Raw genomic sequence first — 14,819 nt, 5'->3', positions numbered from 1 at the left:
CGATCCCCTGACTTGTCCGGACTTGTCTGACCTGCCCAGCTCCTTTTCCACCTATCCACTCCACCCTCTCCTCCCTGACCTATCACCTTCATCTCCTTCCCCACTGACCTATTGTACTCTATGCTACTCTATCCCCACCCCCACCCTCCTCTAGCTTATCTCTCCACGCTTCAGGCTCTCTGCCTTTATTCCTGATGAAGGGCTTTTGCCCGAAACGTCAATTTCGAAGCTTTTCGGATGCTGCCTGAATTGCTGTGCTCTTCCAGCACCACTGATCCAGAATCTGGTTTCCAGCATCTGCAGTCATTGTTTTTACCTCCCTGAGCACAGGAATAGGCTGTCATTTGGGATAATTGTACAAGAGAGGGTAATATTAGAAAATGAGAATAAGACATTGAAAAATAAGCCAACAGCATAACATGCAAACTACAAAATTCTTTGCTATAAATGGAATTGATCCATTTGTATGTGTTAAGGGTTTGTTACGGATTTTGTAAGAGTGAATTCTGACTTTATACAATATTGAAATCGGGAAATTGTGAGCCGGCAACTTCTTTCAAATCTCCATATAATTTCCACTGAAATTCCTGGAATGTAAAATTGGAAGAACTGTAAAGCATTCAGCTTTATCTATGACTTCCTCTTGTCCAAATGACCCCCAATTATTCCTTCATGAAGGAAGATCTTTTCATTGTAACCTACCAGAAAAAAAAGAATGAAATACCAACTTGGAAATGGATAGTTTTGGTATTCAGTTATTCCCAACATCTAACTTCAGCTTGGTGTTTGGCACATAGCATTTAATTCCCTTGAATTCCCAAAAGCTTACAACTCCCAGATTTGTCTTGAAAGAAAGACGATAGGATTGAATGCCACTTTGCAATCTTTGAATAACAAACACAATTTTATTGGTGATAGCTGATGAGTGGCTAAGTTACTAGATGGGTTTATAACTAACAATTTAGCACAACAACAGTATTACTTATTTCCCTTGCAGGATAATATAAGCTTGATCACTAATTTAAAAAGCAATAATTAAGAAAATGTATGTCAATCACCAAAGAAATATCGGGGAAGGATTTACATGTATTCAAACACCTTTTACTATTTTCAGACCTATATAGGTGACTGGTACAACACAGATGAGAAACAGATCATTATGAAGTTTAGTGTTTAGTGGAGCATTCAGGGTTAGAGCAGACTAAGGCAACATCATCAAGCGTATTAGTAAGAGCATCACAATCGATTAATTGTCATATTCCTAACTATTTATTTAATAGACTGTCTACCTCTGGGTGTTGATTGAAAAGCTATGTCAGCAAGTCCCTGTAAAATCTGCCCTTATTCTGTTTTCTATCTCGATTATCAGCAGATACAAGAGCAATACAGAAAGTAAGTTAATTGCTGCCCAAAGATTATCCCATTTATAAATCCATATTACAGATATTGAAAGTAAAAAATATCAAAAGCAGTCTCATTCTTCCTTCTTTTGCTGTTACCTTTTGTCCCTGATGCCCAGGTTGACCTGGTTCACCCTGGAGAGGAAGGAGAGAAAGGAAATATACCATTCACCCAACAAGTTGAGTAACCAGTAAACATTCAACAAAGTTCAGAGCTAACAATAAATAGAACCTAGAACATAATAACAAGGACCAATCTAACCTTGATTCCAGCAGCTGATGATCCAGGGTCACCCTAGTTACAAGCAAAAGGGAAAAAGAAAGCAAATACTCATTAATTTTGCAAGTAATAGTAAAACTGGTGTAGAAAACATTTCCCAGGCAATCATTTCAATTTCATTGCACTTTGTGGGATCTGGCTTGGTACATATTAGTTGCTATATTTGCTGACAATAGGAATACACCGTAGGTCATTGGCTGGGAAGTGATTTGGGATCTTTTCGACACATAAGATGCTACATAAATGTAAATCTTCTTTTCCACACAGTTGCACTCTTCGATATGAATGCTTAGATAGTTTCATTGCTCTGGGTTTCAACAGCGCAACTACTAATGACACTTCTTCATAAAGTATAAAAAAGGCATTTGGATTGGGGGCATGATGGGCAATTCTCTGGTGTGGAATAATGCACCTGATGGTCCAACTGAAAACTGTGGAGACGATCCCAGTGGTGGCCGGCAGAACCGTCTAACATCCTGGGACTTCATCCTTTGCTAATGTCCACCTGCCTTGAGAAAATGTTACGGTAGATGAAAGTTACATGCCCCTGCCAATGCATATTCAGTAAATTGGGTCATTTTCAGGTGGGTCTTCTGTTGAATAGTATTTATAAAGTATGTATCACAATCAAATAGACCTCTGTGTCAGCAAACGCTGGTGGTTTGAAAGAAGAACTTGAATTATGTGCAAATCCATACTTTCAATGACGGTATTCAAACAAGGAAAGGTGCTTCATACAATGATCATCATTAGTCAACATTTACCATACAACAAATATCATGGAAAACTCCTTCACTTGAAATATTTCATTGCCCTAAAAATTATTAAAAGTTTACAAAGAATGATTAATTTGCACATCAAGATGCAGATTCATAGTACCGGGGAATAGAAAACTTTCCGATTACATCTCAGAGTTTCCAGTTCAAATATAATATAGCTATAGGTAATGTCAAGCTCCCTTTATTCTGTTCTAAAATGGAAACCACTGCAGGAAAAGTTCAGAAAAACCATCCTTTTCTGCTCTGATACTGTTAACCTGCATCAAATCAGGTAAGTGTCATATTGTGGAACTTTGCTGTTAAAAATTGGCTTCAAAATTCCTAACTCCACTTCACGAGTGTTTGAACATAGACACCACAGAAAATAGGCTTTCACTCCAACTGTCTGGCTGATTGTCACTCTACATACTCGAGATGAAGAACAGATTACTGCGTACATAAAACATTATATGGAATACTGTACTCAAAGATAACAGGGTGAATTTCTAATACCAGTTATAGTTGGAGCCAGTAGTTGCTGAAGAATTCCAATTGAATTGAGTTAATCCAAATGTTTAAACATTTTTCTGCCTGGACTGGTTTATTTTGAACAACTTCAGCAACAATTTCAAGGTTAGTGCCTCACAAAAATAAGAGTTGTCATTGAAAGACTTATTTAGAATGGATAGTTTTATACTCATATAAACACACCTACACTATTCCAAACTAAGAGTAACAGTCATAGAGTCATGCAAACAGACCCTTCGGTCCAACTCGTCTACGCTAACAAGATATCCTAAATTAGTTGAGTCCCATTTGCCAGCATTTGGCCTATATCCCTCTAGACCCTTACTTTTCATATACCCTTTCAGATACATTTTAAATGCTGTTAATTGTACCAGCTTCCACCAGTTCCTCTGGCAGCTCATTCCACACATGCACCACCCTCTGTGTGAAAAAGTCATCCCTTAGGTCAGTTTTAAAACTTCCCCCTCTCAACTTAAACCTATGCCCTCTAATTTTGGTCTTCTCTACCCTGTGGGAAAGACTGTGACTATTCACCCTATCCATGCCCCTTGTGATTTTATAAACCTCTAGAAAGGTCACCCTTCAGCCTCCAAAGTTCCAGGGAAAACAGCCCCAGCCTATTCAGCCCCTCCCTATAGCTCAAATCCTCCAACCCAGGCAACATCCTTCTAGATCTTTTCAGGTTTAACAACAACTTTCCTCGAACCGGGAGACCAGAGTTGAATGCATTGTATTGCATTGTAACAACTTGTATTTGCAGACAACATAATAAAGCATCCCAACATGTTTTACAGGAACATTTGGGCAAAAGATGGTACTGAATGTATGCCTGAAAATTCAGTTTTTAGTTTCAAGTATTTCTCATCCTGGGATACAAACATCATTTTAATTTGTTCTGTTTATACTATTGTTGGAATTTCACTACATGAACATACAAATTAGGAGTTAAAGTAGGCCTCACTGCCCCTCAAGTCTGCTCTACCACTAAATAAGACCAGGGCTGATCAGACTATTCCACGTTCCCACTTCCCCTGATAACCTTTCACCCATTGGATAAGCACGAATTTGTCAAATTCTGCATTAAAAATATCAAGGAAGGATGTAATAAAGACCCATGACTTTTTGTGAGAAGAAATTTCTCATCACCTCTGTCTTAAATGGGTGATGCCTTATTTTGGAACAGTGACCCTTAGTTCTTGATTCTTTGCAAGAGTAAACACCCTGTCCACATTCACCTTGCCAATGCCCTCAGGATCTTATGTTTCAACTAAGTTGCCTCTTACTCTTTTAAAGTTGACAGGATACAAGCATAACCTATCTAATCTTTCCTTATAATACAATCCTTCACCCTGGTATTAAGCTGTTAACTTTATTTACACAGCTTCCAATGCAATGACTTCCTTCCTTGAATCAAGAGAACAATATGGCAGAGTAGTCCAATGTGGTCTCACCAATGTCCTCCATAACTGAAGCAAAATCTCCATAATTCTATATTCAATGGTCCTTGCAATGAATTAGAACATTCTATTCGCTTCCCTAATTACTTTCTATACCTACCCACTGTTTCTGACTCATGGACCAAGCCATCCAGATCCCCTTGCATCACAGATCTCTGCAACCTCCCACCATTTCTATCAAACGTTTTTACTCTTTCTATCATAATGGACAATTACATATTTTCCCACATGATACTCTGTTTGCCATATTTTACACCCAGTAATTTAATTTATCTACTTCCCTTTGCATCATACTTATGAAGTCTTCGGAATTTCTTTTCTTACTAGTCTGTGAGTCAACAGCAAATTTAGCAACCCTACCTTTAGTTCCTTTGCCCAAATTACTTATGCAAATTGTAACAAAGTTGAGGCTTGATTCTTGTAGCAGAACAATTGTTAGATCTTGTAAATAAGAAAATGACCCATTTGTGCCTACCTTCTGGCTCTTAACGAGAATTAGATTAGATTAGATTCCCTCTAGTGTGGAAACAGGCCCTTCGGCCCAACCAGTCAACACCGACGCTCCGAAGAGCAACCCACCCAGACCCATTTCCCTCTGACTAATGCACCTAACACTATGGGCAATTTAGTATGGCCAATTCACCTAAGCTGCACATCTTTGGATTGTGGGAGGAAACCGGAGCACCCGGAGGAAACCCACGCAGACACGGGGAGAATGTGCAAGCTCCACACAGACAGTCGCCTGAGGCTGGAATCAAACCTGGGACCCTGGTGCTGTGAGGCAGCAGTGCTAACCACTGAGCCACTGTGCCATCAACGTTTTATCTATTCCAGTATGTTACCTCTTACGCTGTGAACTTTTATTTCTTGCACTAGTCTTTGAGGTGCCACCTTCTGGAAATCTACTAGAAGATGACGAGTTGCGTATCGAATGTCCTGTCAGTTACTTTTTGAAGAAGCTGGCTGCATGTCAACAAAAAATATTCAATGGTTGAGACACTGACGATGAATCTTAAATCGGCACTATATCATTTTGAAGTAAGCATCACTAACTATGTGAAAGAAGCTGTTATTTAAATGGGCCAAAACCTTTTGTTTTTAAAATTAGTTTTCCAAAGGTATAATTTGAAAATTTTCTTGAGCCTTAAAAAGAATATTACAGTGGATACTTTATCGAAAATACATATGAAGGAAAGAGAATGCTGTGATGTCCATGGACTTGTTTAAGAATTATGGTTGCTAGGTAACTCATTGTATGTTTAATATCAACAGAACAAGTTTTAATTTGACACAGTAAGAATGTCAAGAAAAGTTTTGATGGGTAATAAAAACGCCTCTTAAAGACAGTTCCACAATTTTTTTTGGGTGGGGGAAGAGGGTCTGATGTAAGTTGTGTGACTTATATAGCTTAATATATTTATTCTTGAGTTTGGATTTTGAGCTGGTGGCATGTGGGTTTTGTCTGTGTGTGATTTTTGAAGTGATTTAATAATTTTTCAGAATTTCTGAAGCCATGGTTTTAAATCAGTATGTGACAAGACAGCATGTGAGTCAGGCTCTCCTGGATAATGTGAATTGGTTTGAATGAAGTTTATGATCAGAGAGAACAACATGGAAAGGCCTGCTGTTGGTTTACGATAATCATGACTTGAATGTTTGCTTAGAAAAGGTCCATAGTTTGGAAAGCTTTTGGGGGCAGTTTACAAAAGACTTGGCTGGAGTCCGATATGAAAAAACGTTGCTTCTGGAGAAAGTAAAATGTTCAGAACTGTTAGAAAATAGGCTACCTTAGTGTGAAACGCATAGGTTTAAAATTCCAGACCAGAAGTGCTTATTTAGAAATCCAAAAGGGTTATTTGAAGCTAAGAATGTTTAAAGTTAAAAATCACACAACACCAGGTTATAGTCCAACAGGTTTAATTGGAAGCACACTAGCTTTCGGAGCGACGCTCCTTCATCAGGTGATTGTGGAGGGCTCGATCGTAACACAATCGAGCCCTCCACAATCACCTGATGAAGGAGCATCGCTCCGAAAGCTAGTGTGCTTCCAATTAAACCTGTTGGACTATAACTTGGTGTTGTGTGATTTTTAACTTTGTACACCCCAGTCCAACACCGGCATCTCCGAATCAAGAATGTTTAAGTTTGGTTGTGTGAATACTTATTTCATTTGTGTAATAAAACCCTGTTTTGTTATTAAGACTAAATCTGCAGTATTCTGCCATATCTTTTAATGAAATAACACAATGATAAATTAAAGAAAACCAAAATATAATCCATCAAGGAAGATTCTAATCTGGGATCTGACTTGTCCAGTAGCAACTTCAGCTGGGATTGTAACACTAATTGCTTGGAAAAATAATTAATCAAAGAATTAAGAATTAATAAACTGCAGATGCATTTACTGGGAATCAATTCCACATTGCTCCTATAAAGGGGGAAAGAAAATCTTTCAATTTCTAATGAGGTGGTTTATATTGCACATATTTTCTAGATCTGATTCTGAACGATTATTATTCGTAAGGCAGAGGCTGCACTTATTTGACAGTTGTGTGCTATTTATGGTCATTGCAATTGATATTTGCTGTTATGATCATTTTTCAGTTCAAGTCTTTGCTCCACAAACCCTCAGGCACATCATGACCAAAGACAACCTTTGTACACACGATAATTCATAAATCTAATTTCAACTGCAAGATATTTGTTGTGAGAATCATCTGCAGAAAATCTCTAATTCTTGTCCCCATCACAGCAGGAATTAATTACACATAATACAGGCATGTGAGTTCACAGAGGTCACAGGCTGTTACAGGGGCTAAGGGTCATGGCTGTAAAAAGTTATTAATGATATTCTGGGATATAACACAGCGATCAATGAGGCATTGATAATTGTATAATGTTGGTAAGTGAACATACAGCCACTCACACACAAACGTATACATAAGTGTGTTGGCATCCTAAAGTCTCTCAATAAAATAAATGTAAATTTCGTAACACAAATAAATGCAGCAATTATATGTTTAATGTAATGAGACAAAGATATTCTGAACATAAATTGCCACAATAGTAACCTATATAAATGATTTGGATGAGAATTTAGGAGGTATGGTTAGTAAGTTTGCGGATGGACAGTAAAGAAGGTTATCTAAGATTACAAAGAGATCTTGGTCAATTGGGCCAATGGGCTGAAGAGTGGCAGATGGATTTAATTTGGATAAATGTGAGGTATTGTATTTTGGTAGAACAAACATGGGCAGGACTAATACAGTTAATGTTAGGGCCCAGGGTAGTGTTGTCAACAGGGAGACTAGGGATGCAAGCACATTGATCTTTGAAAGTTTTGTCACAGGTACACAGGGTGGTTAAGACGACATTCAGCACGCTTGCCTTCATTGCTCAGACCACTGAGATAGGAGTTGGAACATCATGTTGAGATTGTACAGGATTTTGGTGAGGCCACTTTTGGGGTGCTGTGTACAGTTCTGGTTGTCCTGCTATAGGAACGATATTATTAAATTGGTGAGGTTTCAGAAAAGATTTACCAGGATGTTGCTGGGTCTGGACGGTTTGAGTTATAAGGACAGACTGAATAGGTTGGGACTTTTTTCACTGGAACACAGGACGTTGAGGGGTGACCTTAGAGGTTTATTAAATCATGAATGGCAGAGATAACGTGAATAGCAACTGTCTTTTCCCTAGGGTAGGGGAGTTCAAAACTGGAAGGCGTATTTTTAAAGTGAGAGGAGAAAGATTGCAAAGAGATCTGAGAGATAATGTTTTCACACAAACCATGGTTTGTATGTGAAATGAACGGCCAAAGGAAGTGGTAGGTGCAGGTACAGTTACAATATTTAAAAGGCATTTGGATAGGTATATGAACAGGAAAGGTTTAGAGGAATACGAGCCAAATGCAGGCAAGTGGGACTAGTTTGGTTTGGGGAACTTGGTCGGCATGGCTAAGTTGGAACAAAGAGTCTATTTCCATGCTGTATGACTCGATGACCATTATTCTGAGGTAGACAGAATTCCTGGAGAATGATACAACTGGGTGACAACCTTGGTGCTTGCTAGGTGGTAGATGGGGGTAAGTGATTTGAGGCTTCTATAGTCACAGATACTCTAAAAGGATAAAGTATCAAAATCAGAAATGAGCTGCTGTGGTTTGCTATATGCTCTGAACCTTTAGTATGGATTTTAAAATCATAGGAACCCAAGAACAGGAGCAGGTCATTCAACTCCTTGAGCCTGCTCAGTTCCAATCTCTCAGTCTTCAGTCAATGTGCTCATAGTGCCAGGTCAACACTGAAGTCCACTACAACAAGTACATGTGAAAAATAGGGACCAACAAACTATGCAGGGTGTTGGTGAGACCGTACCTGGGATACTTTGTACAGTTGGGTCCCTGTATTTGAAAAAGGATTTATTGGCATTGAAGGCAGTTAAAAAAGGCGGTTCACTAGGCTGATGAGGGGGGCTGACATATCAAGAATTGCAAAATAATTTAGGCCTTTATTCATTGGAGTTTAGGTGAATGAGGTGTGGCCTCATTAAAATGTGTAAGACTTTGAGGCAGTTTGACAGGGTGAATGTTGAGAAAATGTTTACACTACTGGGGAAGTCCCAAACTATGGGATATCATTACATAATTAGGGGAGACACGTTTAAAAGAATGTAAAAGACTTTCTTCTTGCAGATGGTAAGATGATAATGTCACCAGAGGCTGCTTTTTCACTGGAGTAAGGAAACTGGTGGTGAGTTTAACCTGAGGGTCACCACATCTCAGGCAAGAGTTGAGAAAGTAGGACCTTCATACTGAGATCAGCCAATGCGGGAATTGAACTAACACGGTTGGTATTGCTCTGTTGCTGTCCAGCCAACTCAACTAACCATGAACATCAGAAGGCCTTCAACCCAGAGAGTTGTGGAGACTAAAACAGAAGTTGCTGGAAAAGCTCAGCAGGTCTGGCTGCATCTGTGCAGAGAAATCAGAGTTAACGTTTTAAGTCTGAACTAATTCTGAGGAAGGGTAGCCAGGTCGGAAATGTTAACTCGGATTTCTCTCCACAGAAGCTGTCAGACTTACTGAGCTTTTCCAGCAACTTTTATTTTTGTTTCTGATGTACAGTATCTGCAGTTCTTTCAGTTTGTAGTTGTGGAGACTAGATCACTGAAAGAATTAAAAGAAGATTTTTGCAATATCGAGGAGATAAGGGCTGAGCTCTGGCACAAGAAAAAAGAGTTGAGGCCTGGGGCAGATCAGTCATGATCTTATGGAATGGCAAGGGGGTGAATGGCCTACTCCTGCCCTATGTTCTTACATTCACCACAGGAATCCTACTGATGTCTGAAAGTGGAACAGCATAACCGACAAACAGCATTCCTGCAGTTTGTTTCTTCTGCACAAATCTCTGAGGTCCATACGTGGCGGCAGCACATGGAACAAGAAGTCAATGCTCCAGACGGATCCTCGGAGGGGCTGCATTACGTTTGGAGACAAACGTTCTCCAAACGTAAAGACCAAATGATACGTAGAAAGAATGTGGGATATCCACAAACCCTTAGACATGAAGAGCACGCTTACTTCCTTCGGTGTTGTTAGACAATCATTAGCCCAAGCACTCATGGGCCCACTCCACTTCAAGCCAAAAATAGAGGGAAACATGTGAAGACATGGAGGCAGACAGTGCTCACTAGATACCCATTTTGAAGAACTCCTTAACTGAGACTCTATCATTACCTCAAGTGCCCTCCATCCTCCCTCCACTGTCCAACATTCAATCCAACTCAGTGTCATCACTACCCTGGTCCAGAATAAAGCTGAAAAACCATTTGATAGCCGACAGGAGCTGATGGAATCCTTGCTGAAATTGTGAATCACAGTGGAGATACACTCCAGACATAGCTGCACAACTGTAGGAAGCAGAGTGCATGCTGGATTCAAGAAGCAAACATATCCATTGGTAATAACTACAGAGGAATCTCCCTGCTGTCTTCCACAGGGAAGATCTTTGCAAAGATTCTTCTCAATCATCCCCTTCCAATAGCTGAGGAACTCCTTTCAGAGTCACTGTTCAGTTTTTGCCATTCATGAGCCACAGACATGATCTTCACTGTGAGGCAAATCCAAAAACTGCAAATAGCAGCAGTAACTGCTGTACAGAGTTTGTAAACTTCTCAAATGCCTTTGACTCTTTCAATAATTGAAAGCTCAAAGACCATCTCCCAGATTAGGATGCTCTCAGAAATGTGTCACCATCCTCCATAATGGTGCATAGGCTGTGATCCACATCAACAGAACCACCCTGACCCGACCTCAGTATAAGCAAGGCTATAACATTGTATCAATTCTCTTCCTGGTTTTCTTCACTGCAAGGAGAAAGTGAGGTCTGCAGATGCTGGAGATCAGAGATGGAAATGTGTTGCTGGAAAAGCGCAGCAGGTCAGGCAGCATCTAGGGAACAGGAGAATCGACGTTTCGGGCATTAGCCCTTCTTTTCCATTTCCATTTCTTCACTGCAATACTGCTCCTCTCCTCCAGCAGGTTATCCACAGGCAGGAGATAATTTACAGAGCAGATGGAAAACTAGTTGACTGACACTGCCTACAATCTAAAACTAAAATCCTCCAACCTCAGTCAGAGACATTGTTGATATCTTCTCTAGGCAGCTGAGAAAATGGGCCTCTCACCAAACACGCACAAAACTAAAGTCTTATCATATATTTTATTGTTTATTGTAACCTGTTAATATTCACTTATAAAAGTATAACTTGTTCTTCTTCAAATTAGCCTCAGGGTTTTTAATAGTTATCTGAACAAGTTGAACAGGAGCGTTTTGTTTCAACAAAGGATGATATCTCCAACAGTACAGCACTCACTGAGAACGATATTGAATGGCCAGTCTAGAGAATGTGCTCTGGTCTGAGCCAGAGGTGACAGTGTCACTAGTTGTATTTGTTCTATTAAGACAACACTGCAAGTAGATTATAGAAGTTATCAACATCCAAATAAAACGTATCTCTGTTGAATTAGCTACAGAAAGGAAAGGCTGGTAGGTATAAGGTATGCTGGATGACTAAAGAAATTGAGGGTTTTGTTAAGAAAAAGAAGGAAGCATATGTCAGGTATAGACAGGATAGATCGAGTGAATCCTTAGAAGAGTATAAAGGAAGTAGGAGTATACTTAAGAGGGAAATCAGGAGTGCAAAAAGGGGACATGAGATAGCTTTGGCAAATAGAATTAAGGAGAATCCAAAGGGTTTTGACAAATACATTAGGGACAAAAGGGTAACTAGGGAGAGAATAGGGCCCCTCAAAGATCAGCAAGGCGGCCTTTGTATGGAGCTGCAGAAAATGGGGGAGATACTAAATGAGTATTTTGCATCAGTTATTTACTGTGGAAAAGGATATGGAAGATACAGAATGTAGGGAAATAGATGGTGACACCTTGCAAAATGTCCATATTGCAGAGAAGGAAGTGCTGGATGTCTTGAAACACATAAAGGTGGATTTATCCCCAGGAGGAGCTGGCTAAAGTTCAATGGTTCAATACCTTAGCAGGGATGACAGTGGAGGAACAATAGCAGATATTTCTGGGTATAATGCAGAAGATGCAGGATCAGTTCATTCCAAAAAGGAAGAAAGATCCTATGAGGAGGCAGTGGTGGCTGTGGCTGACGAGAGAATTTAAGAAACGTATAAAGTCAAAAGAGAAAAAGTATAACATAGCAAAGATGAGTGGGAAAATGGAGGACTGGGAAGCTTTTAAAGAACAACAGAGAATTACTAAGAAGGAAATACGCAGAGAAAAAAATGAGGTACGAAAGTAAACTGGCCAAAAATATAAAGGAGGATAGTAAAAGCTTTTTTAGGTATGTGAAAGGGAAAAAAATGATTAAGACTAAAATTGGGCCCTTAAGACAGAAACAGGGGAATATATTACGGGGAACAAAGAAATGGCAGAAGAGTTGAATTGAAACTTCAGATCTGTGTTCACTGGGGAAGACACAAGCAATCTCCCTGAGGTAACAGTGGCTGAAGGACCTGAACTGAAGGGAATTTATGTTTGCCAGGAATTGGTGTTGGAGAGACTGTTAGGTCTGAAGGCTAATAAGTCCCGGGGCCTGATGGTCTACATCCCAGGGTACTAAAGGAGGTGGCTCTAGAAATCGTGGATGCGGTGGTGATTATTTTCCAGAGTTCGATAGATTCAGGATCAGTTCCTGCGGATTTACAGAACTGGCTCAAAGGTAGAAGACAGAGGCTGGTGGTGGAGGGTTGTCTTTCAGACTGGAGGCCTGTGACCCGTGGTGTGCCACAAAGATCGGTGGTGGGTCCTCTATTTTTTATCAATTACATAAATGATTTGATGCGAGCATAAGAGGTACAGTTAGTAAGTTTGCAGATGACACCAAAATTGGAGGTGCAGTGGACAGCGAAGAGGGTTACCTCAGATTACAACAGGATCTGGACCAGATGGGCCAATGGGCTGAGAAGTGGCAGATGGAGTTTAATTTAGATAAATGTGAGGTGCTGCATTTTGGGAAAGCAAATCTTAGCAGGACTTATACACTTAACGTAAGATCCTAGGGAGTGTTGCTGAACAAAGAGACCTTGGAGTGCAGGTTCACAGCTCCTTGAAAGTAGAGTTGCAGGTAGATAGGATAGTGAAGAAGGCGTTTGGTATGCTTTCTTTTATTGGTCAGAGTATTGAGTACAGGAGTTGGGGGGTCATGTTGTGGCTGTACAGGACATTGGTCAGGCCACTGTTGGAATATTGGGTGCAATTCTGGTCTCCTTCCTATTGGAAAGATGTTGTGAAACTTGAAAGGGCTGAGGGGTGACCTTATAGACGTTTACAAAATTATGAGGGGCATGGATAAGGTAAGTAGACAAAGTCTTTTCCCTGGGGTTGGGGAGTCCAGAACTAGAGGGCATAGGTTTAGGGTGAGAAGGAAAAGATATAAAAGAGACCTAAGGGGCAGCGTTTTCACACAGAGGGTGGTATGTGTGTGGAATGAACTGCCAGAGGAAGTGGTGGAGGCTGGTACAATTGTAACATTTAAAAGGCATTTGGATGGGTATGTGAATAGGAAGGGTTTGGAGGGAAATGGGCCGGGTGCTGGCAGGTGGGGCTAGATTGGGTTGGGATACTGGTCGGCATGGTCAAGTTGGACCGAAGGGTCTGTTTCCGTGCTGTTCGTCTCTATGACTCTATGACATGATCTTCACTATGAGGCAAATCCAAAAATTGCAACTCACTGCTGTAGAGTTTGTAAACTTCTCAAATGCCTGACTCCTTCAGTCATTTAAAGCTAAATAATAAAAACATTGTGGGAAGGTTACTGTGGTGCAGTGATAGAGACCCTACCTCTGAGCCAGGAGTTCCACCTGCTCCAGAGATGTGCAATAACATCCCTGAACAGGTTGATTTGAAAAGTATTGAAGTAACTGTACAGAGGCCAATATCCCGTAACCAAGTGACCCTTTATGTGTACAGTACATTGGCTGTAACCAGTTAGCTCGGAGTCAGTCTTTGAAGTAAACTGTCTCTCCCGCTGAGAGGAAGCTTGTGGCTGGTGTTGCCGCTCCTGCTGCTATTTCAAATATGCAAACATTTTGTGGAGTTTCTCCACTTAGCTAATGAAAGGGGCCAGGAAACTTGTGTTTTATTGCTACAGTTAAGGTGTATGTTCAGGAAAACCCCTTCAAAAATTCACCTCTATGTCAGAGATTTCTCTCTTTTAGCAGGTTCGATCTGAAAGAGTGAGATTCAAGGCGAAATGGATATGAAAAGTTGTTATTCATTTGTGGTTATACACATAGTTGTCTCTGGGTGTTATAGGGATGGAGCGCAAAAGCAAAAGAGCTAAAATATTACAAATGCATCTGTGAAGACCTGCTGTGTCATGCCCAAGAGTGGTTTCGTATACTGCACTCAGTCCACTGAGCACTCAACCACCTTCATTAAAAACAGCCTGTCCTTCCAAGAACAATTGTAATACTATATGTTCAGTTAATAAATGTCACCTGTACCTGCTCTTTTAGATTACTTTGATGTCTTTTAAAAGTGAAGTATTAACTATATCCAGCAGCAGATAATGGACTAACTTAACCCTGTCAGCTTTAGATATCTATCTACAGCTTTCAAAAACACTCGGGACCCACAGCCTTGGGTTTTTGCTCCACCTGTTGAAGAGGATTTTGACATTGTCTCAATTTGAAGAAATGGGGTAATTTTATTATTATAAGTGGACGGCCTTCGACTCCAAAGGTTCAACAGAGTACCTTGCTCCTTGAGTACCTGAGGACAGTGAAAGCATTCAAGATAAGGCTGAAGCATTCATCTTTGCCTCTTCCAGTGGGCTTCAGCATCACTGATACCAGTCTTCAGCTAAT

The 14,819-nt window shown here is 40.2% G+C and overlaps 1 protein-coding gene across 12 annotated transcripts in view; it reads right to left on the bottom strand.

Annotated features, from left to right (window-relative positions):
• LOC122552211 (collagen alpha-1(XXV) chain) overlaps positions 1 to 14,819 on the bottom strand; it is a 647,058-nt gene that overhangs the window by 113,597 nt on the left and 518,642 nt on the right. For all 12 annotated transcript variants that reach the window (XM_043694864.1, XM_043694871.1, XM_043694887.1 and 9 more), the window contains exons 15-16: positions 1,663 to 1,695; positions 1,500 to 1,535 (exon numbers count right to left, since the gene is read on the bottom strand). In XM_043694864.1, coding sequence (XP_043550799.1) covers positions 1,500 to 1,535; positions 1,663 to 1,695 — 69 coding nt within the window. The remainder of the gene's footprint in view (positions 1 to 1,499; positions 1,536 to 1,662; positions 1,696 to 14,819) is intronic.

The sequence above is a fragment of the Chiloscyllium plagiosum genome, chromosome 1 (genome assembly GCF_004010195.1).
Source record: "Chiloscyllium plagiosum isolate BGI_BamShark_2017 chromosome 1, ASM401019v2, whole genome shotgun sequence".
NCBI lineage: Eukaryota > Metazoa > Chordata > Chondrichthyes > Orectolobiformes > Hemiscylliidae > Chiloscyllium > Chiloscyllium plagiosum.
The sequence above is the reverse complement of the archived record's forward strand: the minus strand, read 5'-3'. Positions and strand labels throughout refer to the sequence as shown.